Source organism: Ahaetulla prasina, chromosome 3, assembly GCF_028640845.1.
Source record: "Ahaetulla prasina isolate Xishuangbanna chromosome 3, ASM2864084v1, whole genome shotgun sequence".
Lineage (NCBI taxonomy): Eukaryota > Metazoa > Chordata > Lepidosauria > Squamata > Colubridae > Ahaetulla > Ahaetulla prasina.
This window is the reverse complement of record NC_080541.1, coordinates 36,756,173-36,769,417: the sequence shown is the minus strand read 5'-3', so window position 1 is coordinate 36,769,417 and position 13,245 is coordinate 36,756,173. Positions and strand designations below refer to the sequence as shown.

The window sequence follows — 13,245 nt, the reverse complement described above, 5'->3', positions numbered from 1 at the left end:
CTTTATTGTGAGTTTAGTGACCTGGAGGATATCCTTCTGGATCAATTTATTTGTGGTATCAGGGATATCGAATTGCAGCGCCGCCTACTGGCCAGAACAGATATCACTTTTCAAACTGCAATAGATGAGGCTCAAGCCTCAGAACTGTCTGCTAAGTCGGCTTCTGAAATAAGGAAGCCTTTCAGCACTGCTGCAGCTGCTAAACCAGCCACAGTGCATCAGCAGGAGATGGTTTCTGATCAGTTCTCAGAGGAGGAGGAAGAGATAAGCCGTCTTAATTCGAGTTCTAGGAAGGGTTGGGTGACAGAGGAAAAAAAGCCACAGAATCCATGCTTAGGTTGTGGAGGAAACCACCACCGTTCTTTGTGTAAATTTAAGAACGTGGAATGTCGGCGTTGTGGCACGAAGGGCCACCTCACTAGAGTCTGTAGGGCCACGCTGCCCTCAATTTCCAACCCTGCAAAACAGCATACTAATTTCAACCCTGTGAGACCCAATCGTGATGCACGGTAGCGAGATAGGGCTGAACGGATTGAGGAAGATTGTTTCTCTATTCACCGGGGCACAGAACAGGGGGAAACCAGAGTAAGTCATGCCAGGTCAGGACTTAGGAAAATTTTTTTCCTCACAGTCCATATTGAGAATAAACTGTGTAGAATGGAGATTGACACGGGATCTTCTGTGTCTATCATAGCGTGGCACACCATTTCCCGCTTAGTGCCCTCCCTTAAAAAACACCAATTAGATCGGGCTCGACTAAAGCTTCGTGATTACCAAGGTAATCACATTCCCATTTTGGGTTCCGGGTATTTTCAAGTTCAATATAAGAACTTTAACGATCGCCTTAGAATCATAGTTGTTGATGGCATTCTCCCCTCTCTGCTAGGTCTGGAGTGGTTCGATGCATTGGGTTTGGCCATAACAGGCATACATGCTCTTGCATCAGACCACTTCTCCAATCTCTTCCAGGAATTCTCTGATGTCTTCAGTAAGGAATTAGGCAAATACAAGGGGGCTCCCATCTCATTAAATCTAGATCCCTCAATAGCTCCTATTCACCTTAAGCCTCGCAGGGTTCCTTTCGCCCTTCGCACTAAAGTTGATCAGGAAATTGACAAATTATTGGCACAAGGTATACTACAACCAGTGGACCATGCTCGCTGGGAGACGCCTATAGTTATCCCCATTAAGGCCGATGGATCGATAAGGATCTGTGCGGACTACAAGGCCACGCTCAACAAGGCTCTACAGGCAAACCCGTATCCTGTTCCGGTGGTCCAACATCTTCTGCATTCATTGGGCCGCGGCAGCATATTCGCCAAGCTTGACATGGCACAGGCCTATCAGCAGCTTGAGGTAGATGATGAGTCCGCGGAGGCGCAGACGATCGTGACTCACCGCGGTGCCTTCAAATGTCGCCGGCTGCAATTCGGGGTCTGTGTGGCCCCCGGCATTTTCCAATGTCTGATGGAGAGACTCTTACATGGGTTGCCGGGGGTCGTCCCCTATTTCGACGACATCTTTGTGTCAGCCACCGATGAGGCTGAGTTGCTACACCGCCTCCGTGCCGTTTTGATCCGTTTCCGGAAGGCTGGCCTTAAACTAAAGCATGAAAAGTACATACTGGGTGTTCGCCAGGTCGAATTTCTTGGTTTTCTTGTCGATGAGCGAGGTCTGCACCCTACCCCCGCAAAGGTACGTGCAGTACAACAGGCTCCTACACCCACGACTAAGACTGAACTGCAGGCTTTCCTTGGCCTCCTTAACTTTTATAACTTATTCTTGCCACATAAAGCTATAGTCGCAGAACCTCTCCATCGCCTCCTCAACAGCAAGACACCTTGGAATTGGGGACGGAAAGAAGACGCAGCTTTCCGGGCCGTGAAGGCACTGCTCACCTCTGACAGTGTCCTCATGCAATACCATGCGGACTTACCTTTGCTCCTGGCATGTGATGCTTCACCCTACGGGATAGGAGCTATCTTGAGCCACGTTCTACCAAATGGATCAGAAGCTCCTGTTGCTTATTTTTCTAGGACTTTGTCTCCAGCAGAACGTAACTATGGACAGGTAGATAAGGAGGCTTTGGCAGCCGTGGCCGGGATCAAGCGTTTTCATGATTACTTGTACGGCCGTGCATTCACGCTTGTCACTGACCACAAGCCACTCTTGGGCATCCTGGCTGGGGATCGTCAAACCCCCCTCATCCTGTCACCAAGGATGACACGATGGGTTGGGTTCTTAGCGGCATACCAATACACCTTGGTCTACAGGCCAGGCAAGGCTATTGGGCACGCGGACGCATTGAGCCGTTGCCCCCTTCCAATTCCTGCAGAGGACCCTGCCCCTGCCTCATCAGTCCTGTTTATCGACGACCAGGCTATTCCAGTGTCAGCATCAGATGTGGCGAAGTTCTCTTCCAAGGACCGTACCCTCTGCCAGGTGGCCGACTGGGTGAGGAGGGGGTGGCCCCTTGGGCAGTTGGCTTCCGAGTTTCAACTATACAAGGTCAGGCAGCATGAAATTTCTATCATCAGAGGCTGCCTACTCTGGGGCTCCCGAGTGATAATTCCAGATGAGCTCCGTGGCCGGATCCTCAATGTCTTGCATGAAGGCCACCCAGGCATCGCCCGCATGAAGGCATTAGCCCGCAGTTACCTGTGGTGGCCAAGGCTAGATGGGGAAATCTCTGAGTGGGTGGCCAGGTGCCCAAGGTGCCAGATCCATAGAGCAGCTCCTCCAGCAGCAGTAGCCACTGAATGGGAGATGCCAAAAGCCCCTGGGCCCACGTCCACATAGATTTTGCCGGCCCCATCCAAGGTCACATGTTGTTGATTATCGTTGACGCTTACTCTAAGTGGGTCGAGGTTGTCTCAATGACCTCTACCACCTCAGAGGCACTGATCCATGCACTTAAGAGAGTTTTTGCCACTCATGGTTTGCCTGATGTTTTAGTGTCAGATAATGGGCCGCAGCTAACCTCAGCGGCCTTCCAAGCATACCTGGCAAAGCAGGGCATTCGCCACGCCACTATTGCTCCATTTCGTCCTGCCTCGAATGGCCTGGCTGAAAGGACAGTCCGCTCAGCTAAAGAAGTCCTAGCTAAATTAGTTTCCGGAGATTGGCGAGACAAAATAGCGACCTACCTATTGGCACAACACACCACTCCATGCCCCACGACTAACCGCTGCCCGGCAGAACTGTTGATGGGCCGACGATTGAGGACTGTGTTAGATCGTTTGCACCCTGAGTACTCGCCAGAGAAACCCCCTGATTCTACCAGTGGAGCCCACGCATTCCAAGTGGGGGATTGGGTGTATGCCCAGCATTTTGGGGGGGACCCGCGGTGGCTACCAGGTCAAATAGAAGAAGTGACCGGCCCCCGTTCATACCGGGTTCAGTTGGAAGATGGTCACATGTGGCGGCGCCATGTGGATCAACTGCGCCGCCGCCACATGCCCCCATCCAATGTACCGAGCAACACAGATCTGGCCGCATCGAATCAGCCACCACCTGTACAAAGCAAAGAGTCCTGTCCAGAAAACATGCCCAATCCTGATAGTCCACCCACAACTTCACCAGCTGTCGATTTACCTCAAAGGCCACATCAGGACCGGACCAATGAGTTTCCATCCAGCGCGGCTGAACAAGCCCCAGAAGTTCGTGAAGTTCCTGTGCGGGTCCCATCAACAGCACCTGGTACGGTTGTACTGCGCAGGTCGGAGCGAGCCAGGAGACGCCCAGCCTACTTGGCCGATTATGCTTGTGCAATCCGGGAAGGGAGGGGTGTTGTGTTCAGCTGGAGAACACATGACCAGTAACCAGTAGTTGATTGGTTAACCGCCGATGCTATAGCCGGCGGGAGAATTAAGGAGCTGCTATTGGCTGAGCTGTTTACAGCTCCAATATAAAAGGGCTGTCAGTTTAGAGCTTGCTCGCTTGCTCACCTCAGTTAATTGTTTGTAGTTAATAAAAGAACTGTTAATGGTTCTCCTGTGTTGCCTCACTTCTTGCTGTTGTTTTGCAAATACAACACTGGGAGTTGAAGTACACAAGTCTTAAAGTTGCCAAGGTTGGAGACCCCTGCTCTAAAGCAGGGGTGTCAAACTAACCTTGTCACAGCAGCATCACATGATGTATCGGGACTTTTTTCCTCTTTGCTAAACTGGGCGTGGGTGTGGCCAGCACCTGACTCATCCATCTGGGGGTGGGGGCTGGAGTTTGACAGCCCTGCTCTAAAGCAGTGTTTTTCAACCTCAGCAACTATAAGAGGTATGGACTTCAATTCCCACAATTCCTCAATCAGAATTGCGGGAATTGAAAGTCATCCATCTTAAAGCTGCTGAGCTTGAGAAAAACTGCTCTAGGTACCAAACAAATCCCTTAGTGCTCCAGAATTACTAATCCCCAAAATATACCTTCCATGTCTGTGTTACCACAATCCCCTAGGTGGCTAAACAACTAAATCAAAGAGCAGCTTATCTGGAGCTTCTTTCCTCCAGAACCTGTTCACGGTTTAACTATTAAAGTTAAAGAACCAACTTCAATTTTTTGTTTACAATATATTACAACCAGGTGGCTGGCTGGCTGGGGTAGATGGTTACTCTGTCCCTTAGCATTTATAATTTCCCTTCCAGCCTAGTGGATGCAGGAAAAGAAAGATATCTTTTAGATGTCAGTAAACAACACCAACAAAACTTTAAAAAACAGGTTAAAGTGATAACTGCAATGATGGAGTTAACTATCATTTATAGTTTGTTTCTGATATAGTTCCAGTCCACTACAGAGCGTTTATGACAATAATTCTGGAATCAATGTTAGTATTTCTCAAGCTTGGCAACTTGAAGATGTTCAGTAATGATGGCTAGGGAATTATGGGAGTTGAACACAGATCTTCAAGCAACCAAGGTTGAGAAACACTGACCTACATCTTCAGAAATACTGGCTGCATATCCTCCATTCTGACAGAGACATGCAATTATACCCCAATTCAGTTAGGGGGGTCATTTGAGTGAATTGACTCCTCTGGAACAACTGTTGAATTGCAGAAAGACTCTATAGTTGAAATTCTATTATTGTCACCAACATTTCTCACACTTTAGTTGTTGCATCTGTAAATATGAATACCAGCTTAGCCTCTGGCATTCAGAACCTCAGGTGATGTGGAGACACTGTTTGTGTGGCATATCCTATAATTGCTAAGCATTGTGGCATTTCAAGAGCTTATAATTAAGAGTGGCAAAAGCTGCTTTTTTTGGCAGCTGTGGACTGTACAAACTGTTCCTTTGAATTCCTGGAGAAATGTCCAGTTAAAGCCCTAAATACTATAATTTGGAACACCAAATTGCTATGCTATACGTCTTTTTTCATTTTGATATTATTCTGTTTAAAACAAGGGTTTTTTTTAGATGAAACAGAAGATTTTTACTAGCAACCTGAATCTTTGCTCTTCTGACCTCTCTTCAATTAGATATGTGTGCCCATAACATAAGCGTGTGAGAAGGCTGAGCACTGATGGCTGCTGGCATCCATATTGATTACTGAATGATATTGTTTCCAAAGAGGCTCAATTTGTTGTATTTTTAAGCATACATGTATACTTTACTTATTTTTATTTATTAATTTATTTTGTCAAGCATGTATAAGATAACAGATTTAAGTAAAAACATGATTATGAATACAGGAAATGGATACTAATAAATGGAGACAGTAGGACAGGGACAGTAGGCACATTGGTGTGCTTATGCACGCCTCTTACAGACCTCTTAGGAATGGGATGAGGTCAACAGGAGACAGGAACAGGAGACATAAGGTTAAAGTTATGGGGGTTTGAGGATGATACCACAGAGTGAAGTAGTGCATTCCAGGCATTGAGCACTCTGATGCTGAAGTTGTCTTTTCTGCAATTGAGTTTGGAGCGGTTTACCTTAAGTTTGTATCTATTGTGTGCTTGCGTATTGTTGTGGTTGAAGCTGAAGTAGTCATTGATAGGTAGGATGTTGTAGCAGATAATTTTGTGTACTATGTTTAGGTCATACCAAAGGCGGTATAGTTCTAAGTTGCCTAAGCCCAAAATTTCAAGCCTAGTGGCATAAGGTATTCTGTTGTGAGCAGAGGAGTGGAGGACTTTTCTCATGAAATATCCCTGGATTCGATCAATTGTATTAATATCTGATATGCTGTGTGGGTTCCAGACAGATGAGCTGTATTCAAATTGGTCTAGCAAAGGTTTTGTATGCTCTAGTTTGCAGTACAATATTACTGGAGAAGAAGCTTTGCAAGATTAGGTTAACAACTCTTAATGCCTTTACATACATACATACAGTAAATTATGAATTCCATTGTTCCTTTGGTGCAATTTCTCTCTTTTTCAAAGAGAGATGCCACATACTGGTGTGACATTTTATCAGGCACAAACCAGCTTTTTTCATTTAAGAAAAGAGTGAAGGGGGATTTTGGTTTTGTGATAAGGGTGGATTGGGAAGAAATGGTGTGTGACTTTTTGACCATCTATTTCCTTACTCAAGATCACCCAGTGGTATTCAAGGTTGGTATTCAGCCACATAAAATCACACTTGGGAATCCAATGGTGGAGGTAGTTTGAGTTGGAGGACAAATATATGCATTTCTAGCCTGCTTTTCAGTAGCAGCTGAAAGCATCTGCAATGCTTTAAATTGTACTTATTAAAATTACTTAAAGGGGGGGGGATTGCAAACCTGAATGACAGGGTTAGACCTAAATTACTTGCCACGGTATAATAAAATAGTACAATAGGGAGTTGCAATTTTTAAAGGGAAAAAAAAAACACTTAATCTCTCATCTCCCTCTCTGCCTGACATAATAGATCATTATTGTAATTACTGAATCGTTTAGCAAAAAATTGGTGTATTTACTTTATATATTACTGTTACTAGGACAACTATAACTGCCATTGCTGATATTTCTCTAAAGCAGGTTACAATTTGAGTCCAGTGAAAGTCTTGGATTAAAATACTAAAGTCCTATCATAGAGGAAATAAGGAATAAAATAAAGTTTTAGTTGCACTTTGCGCTCAGACATGGTATTTCTTAGAACAGTTGTCAGAACAGTTAGCCTCTGCAGAATCCATTGCAGAAAGATGTAAATAATTTTTTAAAAAAATCTAGGTATGACTTAATTCTCCCATCACACCAGTCTATTAAATTAGAATGCCTCAAATGAACAGTGGGGCCCATTCAAATCAAGTTGTCAAATTCAGTTCTCCTAATAAACCCACAGATATTTGTATTCCTTACTAACCTCTAGAAAACAAGATGAGAAATATCCTCATGTTGCTGAATTTTTATTTTTAGAATCCCTCACTCTAGCTGGTGCAGCTAAGAATTGTGGGTTTAGTACAGTGGTGAAATCCCCCTGGTTCTATCCTGCTCATCGAACCGATAGCAGCAGCGGAAGGCTCTGCCCACCTGCTGGGTCATCATTACATCCCTTTATTTACCAACTGCGATTCTGTGCGCTCTCATTCCCAAACCGGTAGCGAAGGTAAGTGGATTTCACCACTGGTTTAGTAAGCGACACAACTTGATACCTGGTTTAAAGTTTCTCAGATCCTGGGCAAATTAGTTGATCTATGCAACTATTGAACAAGAGGGGTGCTATTATTTTCTATGCATGTTTTTCCTGCAGACCTATTCTAAGAACTGAAAAAGAACATGAGACTGTCTATAAAATAATGAAAGTCATTCCTGATATTAATGAGCAATTATCTGAAGAAGAGATAAAGGAAATCAGCAAAGCAGTTCTAAGAGAATACTGGGTGAAAGAAAGTACAGGTAAGTAAACATAAGTGTTTTTTTTTTTAAAGAAAACGTGGTTACTTCTTGAAGGGTCAGAGATACCAGCTAATATAAGCCAAAATAAGAGATGGTGGAACTTGTAGTCCAGTTTTATTATGGAACCAAAGCTACACCAAGCACTGGACCAACCTATTTTATTAGGTTAGGTATGTAATTACTTTTTTCCCCTATGGCAGGCAATTTTAGCAAATAATTTTCTATTAAGAGATTACATTTTAAAAAAATTAGAATCATTCATTTTTGGGGTATCTTTTATTTTTCTCTTGCTACATTGACATTGACTTTTATCTCTATTCTAATACTCAAGTTTATTTCCTTCCTCCTGTTTCTATAATGGAAAGTAAAATGTCATTATTCTGCTAGAAAGATAGATGTGAAATGTCTTTTAATGAGAAATGCAGATATGGTAGTTATGTTTTTACCATTAGATTATACATTTTTCTTTCAAATACTAAAAGTGGAATTTTTTGTTATTAAATCATCTGGTTTAACATTGTAACTTTTGTCCTTCTTCGGCATCCCTTATCCAAATCCTTTTTCTTTTTGAATTTTGATTCTTCCTTACATTGCATTCTTAAATATGTTGGAGATGTACCTAATATTGATTCTATATGAAATGAAATGATAATACACTCAGAATATCTGTTAACCAGCAACAGTGGCTATATAGAAAGTAGAGTCAAAGTTAAGAAGCTCTAGAGACAAAATAATAGTCACCAGTATAGGGTCAAACCAGCATATAGAAGTTGAACTACCAAAACATACTCCTCCAACCTTTAATTTACAACTGCAATCCTGGAATATACTGGGGTTGATAGTGTCACAAACTGCCAAGAGCACAGGTGTCAAATTCGCCGCATCACGTTGCCGTCACATGATTATTTCGTAACATTTTCCCAATTGGTGGGGTAGGTGTGGCCTGTGCATGACCATCTGACCCTTGGGCCACCATTTTGAGTCCTCTGGCCAAGAAATTAGGAGGATCCATAGACTTAAACAGCCCATTTTCTGCAGGAAGTCAAATAAGAAGATATCCATGGCCAATTGTCTTCCAGTAAAGACTGGAAACCAGATTAAAAAGTATTCTGGTATATATTGTACATTTTGAGTATATATCTGAAAAGCATCATTAATTTGCCATGACGTCAACTGATGTTATTTTCAAAATGGCTCACAAATCATTTTTTGAAAGGATCCAATCAGAATTTTTAGGAGCAGATGACAATCTCTCCTAATCCAACTGGCATGTGTGCAGATTGAAGTTGGCATTTGCCCAAAGATTTAAGAAAATCCTAGCTGCCACACAGATTACCCTCATATAAGAAACATTAATCCTCTAGATGTGTAGCATGATGTGTACACACACAAATAAATTCAATTGAGTTATACTTTATATCCTCACAGTTTTGCCCAAGCAGCTGCCTCAAATAATTGACCACCTGTGGTGTTAGAAAGAGAAGAGATCCTTACTCTTGATTGTCTGATACTCTCTCTCTCTTTCTTCCTCTTAGAGGTGGCAGTTGTTGGATCCAAAGAATGAAGCTCATGAATAGGCTATAGTAACAATAATAAGTAATATACAGGCAAGGGAAATTTCACCTAACCTGCCTCCTTCCAGACTGAATTCAACATTGATGTAGAAAAATAAAGTGAACTTAATGTAAGATTTATTTATTTAAAAAATTCATCTCAATGCTCATTTGTTTCAATTCACCAAAACACCATTAAGCAATATTCTATTTTTAATAACACAGAGTTCCAACTAGAATTTCATATTATATTTTTAAAAAATCAGTCTTGTCTGACTTAGCAAAAATTGAGAAACCAAGATTCAACTAATAATATTATAATAATATAATATAATATAATATAATATAATATAATATAATATAATATAATATAATATAATATCAAATAATAATAATATTTGAATCAATCAAATATGTTCATTGGTAAGAGTTAACAATTGTGCTGATCCTTTGAAATAAAAATATAAGCCAACTAAGAAGAATATAATAACTGAAGGACATGTTATTAATAGACTAAACTGTAATTTGGGCAGACAGGAATTACATTAGCATAAATTAAGACAATGAAAAGGACAATTTTAAGGCCAAAACTTATGATTGAGATGATTGGGGTGAAAGCCAGCATCTTATTTGGAAAAACAAAACAACTTTATCCAAATCTTGTTTACTATCTTGGCCACGAGGACAGTTGTGTTGGATTAGATGCTCTGTTGATTTAATATATTCAGTAAAACCTGCAATATGGTGGCACAGGATGAGATTTAAAATTGTTGAGCATCAATGTGCAAATGAGATAAAAGGTAATCTTAATGATTCAGACTGCCACATTATGCTTTTAAAGAAAAAGCAGCTCTACATCAATGTGCAATCTTTTCCAGTTCTTTGAACCTGGTAAAGCAATATTTCAATCTCATCTGATTTGGCAGGCTAAAAATAAGCACAAGATTGACTTTTTCCTAAGTGAAACTGACTTTACAAAAATAATGCATGCCTGATGAGTCTTTAATCTCCCAAGATCATTTTATATAAGAAAGTCAGGGGGACTAAGAATATAAAAAGTAGTGAGGTTGCTTCTGTTAATGGTTCCTTCCTCATATAATTCCACAATAATAACAGCTTATTTTTTTTTTTAAAAATGGTATTGCAAAGACTTCACATACATTAAATCAAATGTACCCTCATATCAAACATCCACATGGTTGACATTCTGCAATGTCATGCAGAAAATTGCAATAAGACATACATGACACGTACTCAGGGATGTCACAAACAAACACCAACTTTTAGGTGTTTGCACACCAACATCCAAGAGAGATACATAAGTTGCAGTATTTGTGTCAAGATGCATTTGCCTACCTTGCCTTTTCCTCCCCTATGTCCCCTAGCAGACATCCATAATGTCATCATCATCCTCTTTTAAAAACCCCATAATCCCTTGCGGGGTGGAATCTGGGCAACTGAATGAAGCTGAGTGTTTACTGGCTGGATGCCCTTCTTGTCGCCAGTGCAGAGGGTTTTTTTCAGCAGATATATTCTCAGTGTGCCCAGAGAGAAAAATATCTGCCTCTACTTAGGATCGAACTCCTAACAGCCTCCTGATTGTGAGGCCAGAGGTCCACCTCTAGGCCACCACACCACTCGTACCAATAATGTCATGGCTGACTCTAAATTTGTGTGTGTGTGTTTGTGTGTGTCTCTGTGTGTGTGTGTGTGTGTCTGTGTGTGTGTGTGTCTTCCTTCAAGTCAATCTTGACTCCTGGTGACTGCCTGGACAAGTGTATGAGTTTTCCTGGCAAGGTTTTTTCCAGAAATGATTGCCCATAATCTTATTCCTAGGACTGAGAAAAAGATTGACTGGCCCAAGATCACCAGCTGGTTTTAGCCTAAGGCAAGACTAGAATTCATAGTCTCCTGGTTTGTAGCCTGACACTTTAATCACTACATCAAACTGACTTTCTAAAATTCTCTTACATGGATGGAATAAAGAATACTATTTTAACATTGTTGATTTTACTACTGACATTTCCTTGTTACCCTTAAGATTTCCACTGCTTAACAATAACAGCAAATATACTGTACGCAAGTCTTTGTATGTTCTGTTATGAAGAGTTCAAGATGAACCTTTCACATCTATGAAAGGAGAAGCTACCCTGAATGCAGATGAATATAATACTAGCATGGAGCCTATGCCACCGTTCTGCTTGGGTGTGTTTAAAGTAACCACTGATATTTTACCAGAAAATGAAAAAGCAGCATCAAGAGAAAGGAAATGAGACAGTTGAGAGTTATCTAAAATTTTCTGGTGCTAATTGATATGTGTAGGAAAAAAAGTATGCATAATTATAATAATTTCAGTAAAAACTGAATTTAAACAATATAATTTACCACGTTGGAGAAGGTTTTGTGCCTAGTCAGACTGCAACGTTAGTGGTCATTTGTATGTAAAACAGATGGCCAATCAAACCCACATCTTCAAATGGAGAATGTCATCTGACAGTTTGTAAAACAGAATATACACTTCTTTAAAGGTAAAATAATGATCACTTGATTTGTGTGCTTTGAAATACTTGTATATTAAAGATGGGAGGGCCCTTCTGAGACACATTCGTCTGGCACACTAAAGAAAATAAGGCACATAAAAAAAATTAGACTGAGCTTGGGACGCTGTCGTCTTGATTTTTTTGGCCACCCTGCAGTCAACCAACTTCCAAGATTCAGAATATACTTCCTTGGAAATTGCCCTCAGCTCCCACTTTACCTGCTTATAGAAAGACCTTCCTGTTCAATAATTTATTTTTAGTCTGAGTTTTGTTTAATGGTGGTTTTGACAATGGTGTGAGACTGTAAGCACCAATTGTCCTTACTTTGATGCTTTCTGAATCCCTCTAAAAACAGATGGAAAACGTTTGCAAAACATTGCTCCATAATTGACAATAGTTTTAAACTGCATTATAGATATGCCTTAAAAGCCTATTTACTAATTCACTCCCCCCACCCCAAAGGTATATGGAAATTTGAAGGGCAAAAAAAGGTTCTATACAGGGTTTTGGACTTTTAAGATTTTCTTTTTTTCTTTTTGTAAAGTTTTTTTTTTTAAAAATGGTATTGCAAAGACTTCACATACATTAAATCAAATGTACCCTCATATCAAACATCCACATGGTTGACATTCTGCAATGTCATGCAGAAAATTGCAATAAGACATACATGACACGTACTCAGGGATGTCACAAACAAACACCAACTTTTAGGTGTTTGCACACCAACATCAAGAGAGATACATAAGTTGCAGTATTTGTGTCAAGATGCATTTGCCTACCTTGCCTTTTCCTCCCTATGTCCCCTAGCAGACATCCATAATGTCATCATCATCCTCTTTTAAAACCCCATAATCCCTTGCGGGTGGAATCTGGGCAACTGAATGAAGCTGAGTGTTTACTGGCTGGATGCCCTTGCTGTCGACAATGCAGAGGTTTTTCCTCCAGCAGATATATCCTCAGTATGCCCAGAGAGATAAATATCTGCTTCTACCTAGGATCGAACTCACAGCCTCCTGATTATGAGGCGAGAGCTCCACCTCTAGGCCACCGCACCACTCGTACCAATAATGTCATGGCTGACTCTAAATTTGTGTGTGTGTGTTTGTGTGTGTCTCTGTGTGTGTGTGTGTGTGTCTGTGTGTGTGTGTGTCTTCCTTCAAGTCAATCTTGACTCCTGGTGACTGCCTGGACAAGTGTATGAGTTTTCCTGGCAAGGTTTTTTCCAGAAATGATTGCCCATAATCTTATTCCTAGGACTGAGAAAAGATTGACTGGCCCAAGATCACCAGCTGGTTTTAGCCTAAGGCAAGACTAGAATTCATAGTCTCCTGGTTTGTAG

The 13,245-nt window shown here is 41.3% G+C and overlaps 1 protein-coding gene across 1 annotated transcript in view; it reads left to right on the top strand.

Annotated features, from left to right (window-relative positions):
- The window catches only part of CNBD1 (cyclic nucleotide binding domain containing 1), a 134,741-nt gene that overhangs the window by 78,659 nt on the left and 42,837 nt on the right, over positions 1-13,245 (top strand). Inside the window, exon 5 of the mRNA XM_058175097.1 lies at positions 7,668-7,813. Coding sequence (XP_058031080.1) covers positions 7,668-7,813 — 146 coding nt within the window. The remainder of the gene's footprint in view (positions 1-7,667; positions 7,814-13,245) is intronic.